Here is an 18294-nt window from a genome sequence, read left to right as displayed (position 1 = left end):
GAGATGGAATAATAGCCTTCAAATGATAGAAAATATTTGTAGGTCGGGTTTTAGATTTTTGGCCGTGGTTTGCTCTCCGAGCTCGCCATTTAAGTAATAACGATACATTAAATAATTTAGTCTGGCACACAAGACATATGTAAGCTAAAGAGGAATAGGACAAGACACTTCTACAAAACTTCCCTTATGATGTTACCCTTTTCTGCTCCTCCCCAAAACAGAATCATTCAAATCCATTCGAATTAATATTTAAAAGCACTTTTGATTCATATTCGTATTTGGGACAAACAGGAGTTAAATGGCGCTGCTGGACATTTAAGCCACGCGGGCTCAGAATTGGGTCTTCGAAGATCTTCGGCTGCATGGGAAGAGCGCCCCTCGGGATCCTAAACGAGAAGTTTAAAACCGGGGCTCGACTAGATGTCCTCCTGGGTAAACTCCATCTCCACCACTACCACCACAGACGTTGCCTGCCCTGGCCGCGGTGGCCCCGCCCCCTCCTCCCCCTCCACCAATCCCATCCAACTTCAGGAACCCGGCGGGTGGAGCGTTCCTAGCAACCGTCTCCCGAATGCCAGTTGGAAGTCCTCCTTGCGAGAGGCTGGCGCGTGGCAACGGCCCCTCCCCCTGCCCTGCCCTCCCGCCCTCCTCGGGAAGGCCCTCTCATTGGCCTCCTCCCGGTAAAACCCCCTCTCCCATTGGCTGCCGCTCCTTTCCTGGTTCCGCCTGGTTTCCGCTCGCCTCAGGGCGAGTTGCAGACGTGGTGGGGATGAGGGAGAGGTGACGGCGGGGTGCCGGAGAAGCCATGGAGCGGTTCCTGTGCTTCGTCTGGGTCGCGCTCTGGAGCGGCAGCTGCGCCTGGATGCGCGGGGCTCAAGCCAAGACCGTCCACGGCGGCTTCTCCAGCGCCACGGCCCGCGCCCGGGCCGGCCAAGTGGTGGCTCGGTTCCAGTTCCGAGGTAAGAGTTCGGCGGGGGCAAGAAGCGAAGGGAAAGCGGAGCGGCTTGACGGGTGAGCCGTGACAGGCTGGCTCGTGGGACCGACCCGAGTGGGTTACCTGCCGCTCCACGCGTGTTTTTCGTGGAAATAACACCCCCCACACACACACACACACATTCTCGGGGGGGAGAGCCGCTTCTTCCTGGGAGCCCGAGGCCTGTCGTGGGGCGAAGTCGGACTGCGAGGACACGGGCCAGAATGGGCACTTTTTCTGCAGCTGTAGGCACCTTCTTCTCCCGAGGACGACACGTGTCTTTGGAGGAGGAGGAGGAGGAGGTGGTGGCGGACAAAATTTTGGAGCTTTTCGTGGGACCAACCATCAAGTACGGCTGGTCCTCAACTTACGACCACAGTGGAGCCCAACATTTATGGTGCTAAGTGAGAAATTGGTTCAGTGAATTTTGCCCTCCCCCCCCCCAATTTTACGACTTTTTTGCTACCTTTATTAAGCAAATCACTGCAGTTGTTAAGTGAGTACCCCGGTTAAGTGAATCTGCTTTCCCCATTGACTTTGGGAGGAGTTTGCAAAAGGGGGTTCACATGACACAGGGACTTTGCCACCGTCATAAACATGAGTCGGTTGTCGAGCATCCGAATTTGGATCCTGTGACCGTGGGGATGCAACGGTCGTCGGTGTGAAACGTGGTTCACAAGTTGCTTTTTCCCGTGCCTTTGTAGCTTTGAATGGTCACTAAACAAACTGTTGTGAGGCAAGGACTACCTGTAAACAATACCCCCGTCAAGAAACTGCCATAGAGCCGTCAGTAAACAGCCCAACCAAATAATCTCTAAGACCACCTACACCCACACAAGCAAGACACTAGAATATAAATTGACAGCAAACCACACCCCTTACTAGCACTGATGATGATACCTAGTTAGGGTAATGAAATGTCTGCAAGAAAACAAGTAAACTCAGAGAGCACCAAGGACTTCTCATATCAACCCTGAGCTACAAATATTCTTCATTGTTCCCCTAGGCCAGGTGTCAGCAACCCGTGGCTCTTCGGGCCCTCTGAGGCGGCTCCCTGACCCATCACTGGCTGGCCCCACCTCTTGCCCTCCCCTCCCTTGCCTGGCCTGAGAAGGTAAGAGTGACAGCAGGGATGAAGAAGTGGTCGGGGGCTGATTCTCTGGCACCTCACTCTGGCTGAAGCTTCTTCTGTCCCTTGATGGGAATGAGTGACATCAAGTTGGCCACACCCACCCAGGTTTTTTTTTTTCCCTGTAGGAAATGGGTTCAAATGGCTCTTTGAGTGTTTAAAGGTTACAGACCCCTGCCCTAGGCCGCTAAGGGCTACTGTGCATCCTCATGACTGCAAAAGTAAAATTGCCTCTGAGTTGAGCTATGGTTTCCTTGGCTGTGTGTGGAAGTGGGTCTTTATTGCCTTCCGGGAAAGAGTTTATAGCTAGTCCTCAACTTAAGGCAATTCGTTTAGTGACCATTTGAAGTTAAAAGAGCACTGGAAAAAAATGACGACCGTTTTTCGCACTTACTACAGTTTGCAGCATCCCCATGGTCATCTGATTTATATTGGGATGTTTGACAACTGCTTCATATTTATGAAGGTTGCAGTGTCCCAGGGTTATGTGACCATCTTTTTCGACCTTCTGACAAGCAAAGCCAATGGGGAAGCCAGATTCACTTAACCAGGTTACTAATTTAACAATGCAGTGATTTGCTTAACAAAAGTGATAAGAAAAGTTGTGAACAAATTTCTCACTTAGCAACATAAATTATGGGTTCAATCGTAGTCATAAATCAAGGACTACCTATACTTCTGCACTGGAAAGTCATGGTAGTCTGCCTCAGTTCTCCTTAATCTCACTCTGTGTGGTTTCCTTTGGGATCAGCCTTTTCCCCCAAGGTGCAGCTGGTTGCTATGTTGCTCATTTGGGGCCTCTAAAACCTCTTTTAGCTGGTCACACTGCTGTAGGCTCCATTTTATTTGCCTTGCTTCAGTTACCAAGCTTTGACTAGGAATTTAGCAGAACTGGCAAATGTGTTCTTGCCTATGCAAAGAAATATTTTTGGTGAATTATACTATTTTTGTAGAATCTTCATAAACATTTTGGCTCTGAGAGAGAAGCACAGTAATTGATAGGTTGATGTTAGGTTTACATATAATACAGCAGCCACCTTCTTAGCCTAGGGTTAGGGTTAGTTTTGAAAGATTGTGAGCTTTTCCATATATAAAGTCATCTGTGAATGCCATTGTGGTCACAGAGAATGTGATCTCCCTGTATCTCATAGCTTCTGTTTCAGACTTCCAATACTGCTCAGTATTTTCTAGCAGCTGGGTGACCACTACACCATTCAGTTGTGAGCACTTTATGAATTTAGTTCATTACATGAGTTCCTTTGCAAGAAGGAATGTCAAATCTTGCCTACCACCTGTGACTTTCATGAACTGATTATTTTGGAAGTAACTCACACAAGTGTTTTTTGCCCCTAATTGCTGGAATAATGCAATTTACTTGATGATAAATATCTCAGTTGGAGCACCCTGCCATCAGTTTGCAGGGCAGTTTTTGATTCTCCAGCACAATGTTGGGCCAGCCTAGTACTGCTGTTCATTGGGTTATTATAGCGGCAAGATAAGAAAGTTAAGCTCTCCCAAGCAGAGAAGAAACACTTAACAAGCACTGACCTGGAAGCCAGAAGTTGCAAGCAGTTCTGAGCAAGTCAGGAATATGACAGAATATGGACCAAACCTTCCATCCTCTTCTGTCCTGATAGAGGCATCTAGTGAAGCTCCAGAGGAAGAAAAGCTTGTTGGAACCCAGTATAAAGTAAAACTGTCAGCTGTCACCTTGTGTTTGCTGTGCTTCGCTGTTATGTGGTGACAGACTGCTATGAATTGTGGGGAGGGGGGATGCTTGGGAAATCTAAAGTAGAGACTGTACCTCCTTGAGATGCTGCCCCAAAGTCACCAAGCTGGAAGGAGAAGCAAGCCGCATACCAAGGTGCACTTGGACTGACCATTGTGAAAATATCTTGCATGGACTTGATTGGTTATAGTGGGGTTGACAGCTAGGGTCAGTTGCAGGCGGGGGGGAATGGGGAGTAGAACTTAGGGATTTGGGCACACAATTCTCAGTCCTGGTTATGCAATACACTTGACCTCTAATAAAACTACGCCTTTTTCAAAAAATGGAGCCAAGGATCATTTCTATTTAGAGGTTTAAGTTATGGCCAGTCTGACAAACATGAGCAGCAACAGTAAGCAAAATATCTAATTGTGCCTTTTCTGGTAACCATAAATTGGTAAGCATTTTTTTTTTGGGGGGGGGGGTGACAAATTGTTTGGCTTGTAAAGTAAGTATAAAGTAAAATTAATGGGGGACCTTTGTCAATATTTTCCTGATCATTTTTCCTTAAGGAGAAATCCTGGAGGTGAGAGTTGTTGCTTCAGTTCTATACTTGCAGACATTCCTGCTGTGATTTGATTGATCCACTTGCTCACTAAATATTTTTCCCAGGCAGATAATGGAGAGCAGGAAGGCTATTAACCTTGACTGACATTTCAGAAAAGGAAAGCTGGAAAGCTAGTTGTTGAGGTTTATAGAAAGTACTAACAGAGCCCCATCAAAGTGGTTGTGTTTGTGGATGATCTCTGGTGAGAGCAGGATGAAGTAATGCAGCCATCCTTGCTCTCTTTGACCTCTTGGCAGCTTTCAAATACCATCGACCATGATGCTCCAGGATTGAGGAGCAGGTGGCAGTCGCAGCTAGGAAAGCCTTGGCACAACTTTGTGTTGTGCTTTAATTGCAGCCTTTCTTGGATCAGGATTGCCTGTGCTCAGTTGTTCAGTCCCTGGTCATTGCACAGTTGGACTGCTGTAATGCACTTTACATGAAGGTATCCTTGAGGAGCATTCGGAGGCTATAGCTGGTGTAGAGAGTGGCGGCGCAGGCAATTTTGGGTGCCCCAAGAATGGCCCTTGTATCATCTCTGTTCCACAACCTGTATTGGCTGCTGCTCTGCTTCTGGGTGCAATTCAAGGTGTCATTGATCACCTTTACAGCCCTTCATGGCATGGGTCCCAGTTAGGAAAGGGAGGGAGGGAAGGAGGGAGAGAGAGAAACAACTAGACCAGTACTAATTATTTTATAGGTAACTTTTTATTACCAGTCATAAATATGTATTGGCTTGTATCTTGAAGTGCAAAAGCTATTGCAGCTGTATAAACTCTAAACCCAGTTTAAGGTTGGGTCTGGTTGACTTTGGCATGGACGGTATAGCATGAGTTGAAAGCATCCAGAAGAAGACAGTAACAATAGACCTCTGTACTATTGCCAAGAAAACAACATGGAGATGTCTGTGAAACTACACATTCAAATACAACTTGATTTTATCCAACTCTTAAAGGAAATATTGGGAGGGAGGGTTGTAATTTACTAACTTTCCTGCTTAAGGTCATCTGGTGAGGTGGAAGTTAAATTGAAAAGGGTGATTCCCCCCAGATTTATCAGAAACTGTCCTTTATTAGAAATTGCATTTTGTACAGTTGTACAGCCATATTCAATTTTCTTTTGTAAACCAACATTATTGAAAAATAAACAATTACCCACAAACCTCTTTCAGGTTTGCCCCTTTCTCCAATTTATTTTTCCTAATGAAATATGGTCACCATAAGTACAATATGGGTGGAAGCACATGTGATGGGTTTGATCTTTCTGTCTCAAATTCTGTCCTCTTCTGCTTTATGGTACATAATTGCAATAGGCCAGAGTTTAGTCTTTTTCAAGACGGAAAACACTTGTTCCGATCATCCCTTGGCTCTTCAAAATGAAACAAAAGTTATCCCTGCTTTTGAAAAGCTGTCCTAAGCACATAGTACATATGGCAGAGGAGAAAATTGAATTCACTGGATTTTTGACACCTTTCAGCATAGACAGACCTTTAAAAAATGATCATGCTATGCAAATGATAAATGCAACTGGTAAATATGCAATAGAAAGTACGTCTTATAAGCATTAAATTGCCTTTCCATTAAATTGGAATGTTTCTCTTGCTCATGTTTCTATCTGTATAACAGAATTTGATTTCTTTTTAAATATCAAGGTGATTGTGCTCTTCTGTATGTCAGAATCAACAACGTGGCAACTGCTGTTGGAAAAGAAGCAAAGCTTCATCTCTTTCAAGCTCAGGAATGGCTAAAGCTTCAAGAAAGCCAGCAGGATTACAGCTGTAAAGAAAAACTGGCTAAAGCTCAGTTGATAAGTAAGTCTGCGCACAGGTGTCATTAATGTATTGAGCCATTATATAGCCTGCTTATACTCATTGGCCGATCATAGATTAATCCTTAGTAAAACATTTTAGTGGCAGTTTAAGTACTTGGATACTTGCACCAAGAGGCTTGGAAATAGCAAGCTAAAGGCACACTGACTTCTAGCTATACCAGTTATGAAATCTTTCTACAATCACACCTGTTCTGCTTCCTTACATATTCACTTCTATATACATACATTTCACTTTTCATTGTTCAGTTCTAGTGTTTTGTTTCACAGATTATATGTGTAATTCCTGATCTTCACAAGTGAATGCTCTATTTGATTCTAAATGTCCTTTTTTCATTTAGATAATAGAGGATTGTTACATCCTGCTTATCCCCAGCATGGCCATTCTTGTTTTGGAAATCCCGATAAAGTTCATCAGAGTTGAGATTCTAATTGTTGACAAAACACAGCACCTAGGATAAATTCATAGAAGGGAAACGTTTCTAATCTGTTAATGCTTGCAATCCAGGCAAATGTTAATATTTACTCTTCTCTTTTGGATTAAATACAAAATGTGATAACATAATGCCGATTAGTGTAGATTAATCAGGTGCTATTAAGTCAGGTCTAACACTTGGAGACTTAGCATTTTAGCCTGTCTTTGAAGCCAGTGTAAAGCTCTCCCCACTAGACTTTTAACCACAACAGATATTAGAATGCAAAAAGCTACATTGGAGATAGATAATTTTGGAAGGGCCAGAGGCTATCCTTGGACTTCCAGGCTGCCAGAGGGAGAAGGAGGAGGCAGAAGGCTATCCCTCTGTTGCTGTGAAGTCATGAGAAGGGGCAAGGTCTTTTGACCTTTTCTGCCATTTTGTTCAGGGTGGGAAGATTTGAGAGGTGAGCCACTCCCACCCCAAGCAAACAGTTGTTCTCAATCACACAACTAATAATCTTCCATTTTGCCACATTTTTTTAAAATGCTCATATTTCCTTCTGTTTCTAAATTTTCTCAGTGAATTGAAAATGGTTACCCGTACAGCTGACTTAAAAGCATTTTTTAAAAACCATTCAATGATGCAATTGGCTATTTTTGCATATTGCAAGTGTTAATATTTAAACCTATAATTATGGTAGCATAAAATAAAATGTCTAGTTTTAAAAAAAAACATGAAAAGAGTCCCTTTGTTTCCTTGTTCAACTAAAGAAAATGAAACTAGGAAATCAGATTACAAAAGCTAATATCAATTTTTGTGGACCACAAATATTTTATAATTATTAAATCCTCAGATAGTTTATTTCAAAGTGGTCATAATCAGGATAATTCTTAACTGATATACTAATAAAAAATGTTAATAGTAGTTTACCACCAGTACCTATAGTTAATTATACACTGACATTGGCAGATTTTAAAAAGTGCCATATCCTGGCTATTATATATTTACTTCCTTCCCAAATTACTTTCAAAATGAATAAACTGGCTTTTGGTCTGTTTAGAATAAGTCACATGGAGATTTGATCATATTTTGTAACTTAAGCAGCTTTATACTGAGTTAGAGCTGGCTCAGTATTTTTTGCACAGATTAACTCCTGCGTTTTAATCTCTTGTTTTTTTTTCTAACCTGACATGAAGTCAGGGATTCAAAGTGGATTTTTCTTCAGGCAAAGTCTTTATCGTGCCCCTGAATCACTGAAGTATTTTTTTCTAATTAAATAACATTTTACTGTAATTGACTATTCATTATGATGTTCATAATTAAGTGCATTTAGTTTTTTATTTGGCCTAAAGGTGGTTAAAAGTGACTAACTGGGGATGATTCTTGCCCTATGATATGTAATGAGTTGGTATGGTCTTTAAATATAATGTATTTACATTTACATTATAAACATACTCATACATTTTATTGGTATATATATTCTAGCATATATATTGGCACACGTACTTTCAACAATATGAATGTGCCCCTTAGCCATAGCCAAACATGAAAAATTTCTTGAGTGCTAGAAATTTCTTACCACTAAAAGTTTCCTGGAGATAGTGACTTTAATGTATTTTTTTAAAGTGAACGTGAACTCCACCGAACAAAATATAACAGTATCCCAGATCCCTTATCCAGACACGTGGTATGTATTTTATGTCGACAAGTTTACCTGTGTGGAGACATATGAAGACTCTGAATCTGAGGATATTCCATTTGAAATGGTGCTACTAAATCCAGATACAGAACGGAATCCATTAGATCACTTCAGTGCAGGGGAATCAGGTAAGGTATTTCTCTTGATACGAAGTGGGCTTTGTGAGAAATAGAATGAAGATGTGACCAATTTAATGGAAGTACATTGTTGGAGAAGAAGCATTTCTCCAAATCTATGAAAGTGTATTCATTTAATAAGAAGTTAAAATGGGTTGATTGCTTTAACCAGACTGTAGGATCATAAAGCTAGTTTTTTCCCTTTTTTTTTCTTGTACAGGCAAATAATCCAAAATATCTGTTTGACTTTTTTACTTTGAAAATAAATGTAATTTTTGTCCTTATATTTGCTGAAATACAGGTATGGTACAGTGCCATAACTGTATGTTTCTTTTAACTGTGTTGAATGGATTGAGAAGCAATAGTGCAATCTGGGATGGTCAAACATTTAAGCCTTGGGGTTTAACATTTAACATTCAGTAGCTGTTTGGATTCAGTTCCAGAAAGAAAGGCATATTTGATTGCAAAAACGAACAAAAAACTTTGTCCTTTTTTTGCATCATGTGACTGTCTTCCCATAGCAACTTAATGAACAGAGAAAAGAATATGAATTATAGAGCCTACAATTTGTTAGTTCGGTTTACCTCAAAAAGTGTTGCCTGATGTAAATTAAAGTTACATTTTACATCACTTTTTAAAGTATTGCAGCAGTGACATCTAGTGGTAAGACAAAACACCTCGCTCTTAGCTGCTGCTTTTACAAAGGCTGCCCTACTTGCCATATTTAGTCTGAAGAACAATCTTGAAGATGGTGGTTCTTCAAAAGAAGGATGATTAGGCAGACATAATGAAACAGATTGTATTTTGAAATCAAAAGGAAAACTGAGTTTTCCCTGTTACATGTAATTCCCAATCCCTGTTGCAGCATTTCTCAATCTATACGCAACTTAAGCTATGTGAACCCGCACTTCAACTCCCAGAATTCCCCAGCACGCATGATATGGAAACCCTATCACATATCTTCATCTCTGTTAGCATTCTATCTCCTTTGGTGGTGGTCTTTTGAAGACCTAATGAACCTCTCAAAGTCCCCTCACGAAGAGCCTTTTCTGCAGTGGAACTTATTTCTGGAATGCCCCCTGCATCTTTTAGTCCAAGATGAAACTGGTTATTCTTAAACTTCAAATTGGCTGCTGTTCTCCGTTGTTACTAAGCTGTAGCCAAATGTGTTTTAATTGGAAGTTGCTCTGGGAGTTGTCAGGTTTTTCATTAGAGAGAAGGCAGGAAAACAAGGTTTATAAGAAACAAGGCATTCATTGTCAAAGAAATGAATGAACATTGTTTTTTTCTGTTCACAGGCTTACATGAGTTCTTCTTCCTACTTGTCCTGGGTTATTTTGTTGCTGCCTGCATTTACGCTCAGTCCTTGTGGCAAACAATTAAGAAAGGGGGACCTATGCACACGGTGCTCAAAGTGCTCTCTGTAGTTTTGCTCCTGCAAGCAGCTTCAGCTCTTGCAAACTATCTGCATTTTTCAAGGTAAATTGAGATCCCACGGAAAGGACTTCAGCTGAATCCCTATAAACTGTTGCTCTTGTCTGCTATCTTAGGCTTCCAGCAGCAACCTTTACTAACAAGAATTTCTAGCTTTCCCAGCTAGCTTTGCTCTGAAGGCCTAAACCTCAAATGATTCCTTTCAAAAATCCTAGGCTTTGCTGCTTAGGCCTAAACTTTCTTTCTGCTCCAGCATACAGAGGCAAGCAAGCTAAGTCACTGTACAGTATTTATTTGGAGAAAGAATATTTATTTTGAAAAATGTATATAGCCGCTTACTCGCTCACGGCGGCTCTAGGTGGCTTACAGAAAATAAAAACAATGTAGAGTGAATAATAATAAAAATTAATAATAATAATAATAAAGTAATAACCCCCCTCAGTGACAACACACACTCATATCAGCCATTTAATGGGCTCCATCCCATTCTGGTTTCCCCAGGCCCCCTGGCAAAACCATTTCTTCAGGGTCTTCCGAAAGAGTGTCAGAGTAGGGGCCATTATAATCTCGGGAGGGATGATATTCCAGAGGGGAGGGAGCCACCACAGACAAGGCCCTTCTTCTTGATGCCATCAGGTGTATCTGAGTGATCTGAGATAGCAGCATTCATTGCAGAGTGCATGGATTGCTTGCGGTTATACTGTGCATTCTCACAGTGATATGGAAGCCATTCAGAGGCATGCAGGTAATTCGTACTTCTAAGCCAGGGGTTCCCAACCGGGGGTGCGAGACAATATTCCAGGGGGTGCGAGAAAAGTCCAGGTAAATAATAGGATATTGGCTATATGTTGGCATTTTTATTTATTATTTATTTCAGGGGGTGCGAGGTTCGAGTGAAATTTCTTTAGGGGTGTGGGGCGAGAAAAAGGTTGGGAACCACTGTTCTAAGCAGACCAGGCTTCTATCATACTGAATTTCTTTCTCCAATTTGCTAGGGGAAATATCACTCTAAGGCAGGGATGTCAAACTCGCGATGACACATCGTCACGTAACATATCTCAACCTTTTTCCCCCTTTGCTAAAACGGAGGTAGGGGTTGCCAGCGTGTGATGCATCCAGCCCGCAGACCACAAGTTTGACTCTCCTGCTCTAAGGGGATGCTTATTCAGTGACCTCTAATTTTAACAAAACTGGTTTCACGGAGCATTAGGACAAAGAATCAAATTTCTCATTATTGTTTCCTGATATTAACCCCGCAGAATTGTTTTGTGGTTTGCCCATAATCATCTTTTCTTGTGGCTGCACGTTCCTACTTCAGTTTCTTTTCAAATTCACTTCTTTAATCTTAAATAGAGTTTCTTACGATGGGTTCCTTGAAATAATGCAAATACATTATGAACCAGGGTTGGAATGCATTCCATCTTTCTTTTAATATATTTTTTTCTCAACACAGTAAATGTAAACTAGCTTCATGTAAATTTAAATGTAAAGTAACATCTATGAAGAAAGGAATAAAGAGGGAGTCTGATTAGGACAAAAGGAAGCTGAGTGCAAAAGTTTCTCAATAGCAATTGCAGTGGCCAAATTATATTGCAGTGTAAGCAGCCTTAAACGTGCTCTTTGTAATCCAATCTCTATTTCTTTTGCTATGGATTACCTTTAACACATTCTGCAAATAACGTGTGTGTGTGTGTGTACACATATGCATGTATGTGTGTGTGTCCAGAAAGATTATTTGTCATTATTGTGTGGGCCCTTTGCATTTGAAAGAGCAAATGTGCTTCTGAGCACAGAGTGCAAAAGTAAGACCTGCTGCCAACTCCTGAGAGCAGCTACATCTGTCCGAGCATCGTATAGCCCCTTTCACCGCTACTTCACATCCTAAGAAAAGCCTTGTTTGGCTCAGGGAAGTGGCAGACTGAGAAGAACCTTTTACTTTGGAATCTGAAGTGGTGCACAATTCTAATGTTGTGTGTGAAGCATTGGACTTTTTAACAGAATGAGCTTTTGAAAATAATTTTCTTTCGTTTACATTAGTTATTCAAAAAATGGAGTAGGATTGCCTTTTATGGGGAGCCTTGCAGAATGTAAGTACATCTTTTCTAAGTTGAGTATTTGTTTTCTCTGGTATATCATGAAATGTTGTTTAATATCTTTAATTGTTGCGTGTGTTATTTGGAGTGCACTAATGTCCTGTACTTCCACATACTGCCTGGTGCTGGTAGGATCCCACCAGTCAATACGCAGGGCAGGGCTTTGTCTAGCAACATATTTGATTATTTCAAAAGATGCTTAACAGTGTAATCATACATTTGTCTGCTCAAACCTGAACGTGCTGAATTGATTGCTCTCAGACTAAGTAGGGGATTAAACCAAATAGTTGGGAACAGATTAAAACGTTCCTCATTGGGCAGCATAGCTGGAAAATTGAGAGGTTGGGCAAGTATGATTTATTTGCATCATTTGGGGAACTCTTGGCTTCTTGAAAACATTGCTAACCACCAAAGGTGACTTGCTCTGTTGCAAAAGTTGAAAATGGCTTGCCAAATTTAGGGGGAAGTGAATGAAAGTAAAGAACATTCCTAATGAAGCCAAAATTGATTTCAATATAGCAAAGAGTGAGTGTGAATGGTAAACATTCAGCTGTTCACCCAAAGGAATGGCTGCCCTGAAGGACCTGTTTGAAGGGCAGAAGCTTCCTCTAGAAACGTTTTGCAGAACTAAGGCCCTACACAAGAGCTTTCTATGTGCCAGATATCCCTAATGCCATCATGTATGCTTTAACTGTGTAACCTTTCTTGACCTTCCCCTTAGTGTGTGACATAATCTCTCAGGTGCAGATGTTGTACCTGCTACTGAGTCTTTGCATGGGATGGGCAATTGGTAGAATGAAGAAATCTCAGAGCAAACCTCTCCAGTGGGATTCCAGTCCAGCATCCACCGCCATTGCCATAACTGCTGTTGTGACACAGGTCTGTGGTGGTTTTTGGTTGTTGTTATTATTTTTTGTCTTTACTGAAATACTGATTAGTAGTGGCTAATAATTCTTGAACATTAATAAGATATGTTAAAAATGATGTTACCCAAATAGAATGGGTTAATGATTATTTAGGAAAATGAAATGAAAGGCAAGCTGGACAGGTTCTGCACCTGATTTTAGCATAATTGGAAGATGCTGCAAAAGCTATAGCTGAGGTGGTCGTAACTAATAATGTGGATCCATCGTGGTTGTATCTTCTGAACAAAATTTTCTTTAGGCATCATTTTTATTCTTGGTATATGGCTTGTTCTACAGAGCATTCTGCTTATTTGGGAGCAGCTTGAGGATACCAATCACCATAGTTACCATTCACATCAAAGTTTAGCCGGTGCACTTCTCCTTGGCTTAAGAATTTGTCTAGCTGTGTTGTTAGGATGCGGACTTTACCAGATTATCCGAATTGAGAGGAGTACTCTAAAAAGAGAATTCTATATTACTTTCACAAAGGTATGTGCATTACATGAAAACCCTATCTACTCTCTTAAAAAGCCCACTGAAACTCTTTTGAAGAAAATATAAAGATATATAATTATATTTCTTTAGAAGTAAGTCAGGATGATCTTAATGAGGCTCCTTTTGTGTGCATATGTGTAAATAAAAAAGTTCTGAATTGCTCAGGAAAGATTTTTTTTAAGGTATACTTCCATTAAGTATCCTTACTGCTTTCTGTTTCTTGATTTAGAATAGTTAATCCTTTAAAAAAAAAGACTTTTGACAATGGGAAAGTGTCTCACTGGAGGTCCATAAACTATTAATGCTGCCAGATATCTCTAGATGATACCCACATGTGTCTTCTCTTTTTCAGGGATGTATTCTGTGGTTTTTATGTCACCCAACGCTTGTGACTATATCTCTAATGTTTAGAGATTATCAGCGGGAAAAGGTTGGTATATGCAACATATTAGGGGTGCTTTTTAGAACTGAGAATCGCTGACATGAATGATGCTCCTTTCTGGTGATAAAGCCCACACTTTTTAATTTAGCTATTTTTTGCTAGACCTTAAATCATATAGTTGCCCTAAAAGTCCTTGTTCTTGTACATACATTTCACTAAGATGGCCTTAAAAGCAAATTATGATTGCCATCTGGATATTTCCCCTTGTGTTTATTCTGCGTTTAGTTAAGCCAGATACAGGGTACTCCTGAGAAAAGTGATTATTTGAGTTGGCCATAAAAGACGGGCAAATTGTGCTGCAAAGAAGCTCAAAATGGCTTCCTGCCATGCCTTTTGTGGCCTGCTAGAGTTCCCCCAACTCCAGTGGGAGGAGAAAACAAGGGGTTGTTTTGCATCTGGGGATCTGGAAAGTTTTGAATGGAAAAAGAGATGACCAAAAGCACTGGTGTCACTCCGTAAAACTCATCAGCTGCCTCCCCAAATAGAAGCTGGACCTGTCTATTTTTGAAGTACATCCTCAATCTTCCTTGTATAGCCTGGCTCAGTCCAGTGGAAATTTAACTCCCCCCCTCCCCCCACCAGCTCTGGGAAATCAGTGGCAGGAACATGAATCTGGCCCTGACAATCGAAGTACAAAAGGAAAGAATGAAGATTGGTTCAAAGAAAAGCTTTCCAAGCAAACCAAAGTTCATTGGGGAAATCAGATGTAAAGAACATTTTCTGAAATCATTGGGTTAAATCCAAGCTAAGCCGTATTTTAGTGCTATGGGGATGAAGTAGTAGAACCACAATTCTGTGACCAGTTTCAAGTTATAAAATGGTGCATTTGAATTTTTGTCCTTGAGTTTTGATGATGTGGGAACCCAATCCAAGCCCTGTATTTTGCAAATCATTGCTAGAAAATAACAATGGCTTAACATAGAATAAGCCTCTATAGCTTATTCAACAAACCATGTTTTTGTGTAGTGTCTGGAATGATAACTTTTCTGATATTATGAATTGGAGACACTACATAGAATATCTGAAGTGATTTTTCATCATGTGAGCCGAGTTTGGTTACATGCAATGGTAAAATAAAATGTCAGCTTTCTGGACCCCAGTGCTACAGATTTTGCATACACTAGGTGTGATGACCTGGGGCATGGCACAAAGGCAACACAGCCAGAATAATTAGGGCTCCATCCCTACAATTTATTAGCTCCAACTTTGCCCCTAATGTCCCGGTTACCTTCTGGTCTAGAGAAAAACTCTCCCAGGAACCTGTAACAGCGTTTGACAGCAGATATTCCAGTCTAAAATGTTTTAAACAAAAAACTTTATAAACTATGAATTCAGCAAGACAAGATAAGGTAATAAATCCAGCAGGGCAAGATAAGGAGTTCCAGAAGTGAAGTAACACGGCAGTAAATCAAACCAGTTGGGAGGATGCCAGGAACTCACATAACAGCAGCCAACATGAGGTAAACTCAACGTTTGTTTCTGACAAATGCCCCTCCCCAGGTGTGCTTTGTGAAGGGAATCAGGGCCCTTTCCTCCCTTGTAAGCCATGCAACCCACGTTGCTCTCTTCTCCGTTTTCCCTACATGCCCCAGGATGAAGAGGAAGTGGGCCTGGGTCTTCCTCTTGAACCCCCTTGCCCCTGTTTTATCTCTCCCCTGCTCTGCCCAGCCTGACTTTGCCCTTCCCCAGTTTCCTCCACAGCCAACGGAGCCACACACACCCCTGGTCCCTGATGGCTGTTTTCGTCTTCCTCCTCAGATTCAGACTCCAAAGTGGGCATGACACTAGAGTAGAATCTGTGGCAGTTTGCATAATTTGTGCAATGACATCTTCAATTAAACAATGTAAATGACAATGCTGTGATGGTGTGCTCTTTGATTTTCCATGCCTTTGGGAATACCGGCATCTCCATCCCTACAATTAATTAGTTAAAACACAATTTCATTGTACCTCCCACTCTCCTCCTCCCCTGCATCTCAGAGTGAAACTTTCAACTTGCAAAGTGTGAAAGGAACAAAAAATGTATCCTTGCCATATGCTTATTCTTTTTTTTTTTAAACAAGTTTTATTAATTTCAAAAACAAACAAATCACCAACCATTACATATTTGAACCTTTTTCCATTATAAATTTTACAAGTCAGATAAAACCTTATCTTATACAATACAATTCTATTTTAAACCATTTCTAAATGAGCATAAAAACATCTCTTTGTCCTCTATTTCTTTCTGACTTGATTATCGTCATTCTCTTTCTGTGTTTCTAAAAGGTTTCACCAATACTTCTCAAAAACATAAACTGACACAAACAAACATATAAAAAATCTTTTAGTAAAGTAACTTGGCCCCCGGTACATATGCTTATTCTTTTATTGACTATGTCTAAAGAGATCTTGCACCCCTTTGTACATCTAAGAAATTTCACACAAATTGTATGTTTATTGTACAAAGCTTATTCTGACTCACTCACTTTTTGGTTATTGTCCCCTCTTAGATTATTACCATGGGTGTCATTCTCTGCCAGCTGTTTTCCATGGTCCTTCTGTACCGGCTCTTTGTTTCCCATAGTCTTTACTGGGAAGTGTCCTCTCTCTCTTCAGTGACATTGCCGCTAACAGTAGCATCTGGACATAAAAGTCGGCATCACTTCTGAGTTCCCTTTGGAGATTTCTTGGCAATGGTGCAATAAAGATTTGGAAACAGAGCAGCTATTTTCAGCAGTAACTCAGCTCCAGATGAGCTAAATAACTAGAAGACAGCATTTTGCTCTCGCTGGATCACAACAAATACAGAAGTGATGGGAATTTATCAAAAATAGTGATCAGCAAACCTTTTTTTTTTTTTTTTTTGCTATTTGGATAAATATGACTGTGATTTTAGCCACGTTTCACTCCAAAACTGCCTCATTTGCATTAAAGTTCAAATTTTGATAATGATAAATTTAAACTAATTGGATGGAAGAGTTCGGCAATTCAAATAATACAGTACATATCTTGTTTAAGGTGGCTTTAAGACAAAAAATGTATGCAGAAGTTTAATAGGACTTAAACTTTAATAGGTCCATAAAAGCGGTGTATAATGTTTACAGTGAACAATAGTTCTCATTATCACTTTCTTGCCTTGAGTCTTGGATGTAGTTCAGTTTTTAGCTTGATTGCCAGTTGTATTTTAATTCTGTGTTTGACATTTTACAAGAACAGAAGGGTGATTAACTAACTCTTTAAGTTTTTTTTTTAAAAAATACACCAGAGCAGCATGGTTGTAAAAGGAGCAGGTTTATGCCTCCTAAACTGAGGAGGGGAAAAAAGGAAATGTGTTGATGCAGTACTACAGTTTTAATCCTGAGAGAATTCAGTCATAATTAAGCCATAGCTGCAGATTAAATTAATAGAAGCATTTCAAATGTTAGTTTCAGTCATTAACTACCCATGAATTCCTGCCCAAGAATACTTAATCAGGATTAAATTTTCTCTGAATAATTGAAAAACAAAGTATTCATTGGATTTGCTGTAATTCATGTTGGCGTTTGTGTTCTGAGCGGTTGCCATTTTCCAACCGATGTAATAGAGCAACACTTGTCAGTGGTACATTTAGGCTGTTGCAGTAAATGCAGACTTTAATCAAAGTGCCTATTTATTGCTCCAAATTAAAATCCTATGAACAGTATATCCTGTACAGAATGAACATTCCTGTTAAGTAACTGCTTTATTTATTTCAAGGCTAATGCCTTTTTTCAAAATATGCTTGCAATTGTGGCCTACAAGAAACTTTTAAGCCCCCCACCCCGCTTTTAAGAATATATTTCCGTTCATCTTTGCTCTGAGTTGCACCCACAAGACTGCCGCATTTTACTGTCTTTGGGGAATGGATCGCTCTGTGACATTCTCTTCTTCCTGCCCTTTCTGGTAGATTCAATTGCCAGAAGAAAAAGAAGACATAAGAATACTGTGGTATCCCTTATCCAGCCTTCCTACTTCTCCATCCTCATACCAGGACTATCAGAAACAGGAATGCAGTTATCACAGAAATAGCTTGCGCAAGGGGGGGGGAGTTCAAGAAAGCCCCAGGCTACAAATACGAAATTGTGCAAACTTGAACATAATTTTAGGAATGCATCCTTGAAAATCACAGACAGTCTAGTCTTCAAAAGTGCTGCTTCAGCACAATTCCTAGTAAAGCTGGGAGTTTTTCTAGTTAGAGAGTAGACAGGAGATCTTCCAATATTTGATTTCAGCTTTTGGAATTTGTAGGTCGGTGTTTCTCAACCTTCGCAACTTTAAAATAAGTGGACTTCAGCTCCCAGAATTCCCCGGCTGGCTGGGGAATTCTGAGACTTGAAGTCCACTTATTTTAAAATTGCAAAGATTGAGAATCGTGGCTATAGTAATTGGCTCCTTGCTGAAGCAAATGACAGCATGATAAAAGTTATTCGCTAAAAGGGTTAATTATTTT

At 40.6% G+C, this 18294-nt stretch overlaps 1 protein-coding gene across 5 annotated transcripts; it reads left to right on the top strand.

Moving 5' to 3' along the window:
* The first annotated feature begins 754 nt into the window (after nt 1–754).
* Nucleotides 755–17508, top strand: GPR180 (G protein-coupled receptor 180). 5 transcript variants are annotated; one of them, XR_015749923.1, is made up of 10 exons: nt 755–959; nt 6069–6227; nt 8287–8487; nt 9774–9954; nt 11947–11996; nt 12724–12881; nt 13205–13396; nt 13755–13832; nt 15207–15304; nt 16337–17508. XR_015749923.1 is itself a non-coding variant. In XM_026668981.2 (9 exons), exons 1-9 carry the CDS (start codon nt 806–808, stop codon nt 16493–16495), a joined length of 1332 nt encoding a protein of 443 aa, XP_026524766.1. In that variant the 5' UTR covers nt 755–805; the 3' UTR covers nt 16496–17508. The 5 variants fall into 5 exon arrangements, 1 of the variants encoding a protein (XP_026524766.1); XR_015749925.1 differs by having other exon boundaries at nt 15085–15304; XR_015749924.1 differs by lacking the exon at nt 16337–17508 and adding an exon at nt 15546–15699.
* The last annotated feature ends 786 nt before the right edge of the window (nt 17509–18294 follow it).

This window comes from Notechis scutatus, chromosome 5, assembly GCF_049901735.1.
Source record: "Notechis scutatus isolate UNSWTSFEM ecotype Mainland chromosome 5, rNotScu1.2, whole genome shotgun sequence".
Lineage (NCBI taxonomy): Eukaryota > Metazoa > Chordata > Lepidosauria > Squamata > Elapidae > Notechis > Notechis scutatus.
Note: the sequence above shows the minus strand (reverse complement) of the source record. Positions and strands in the feature narration are given on the sequence as shown.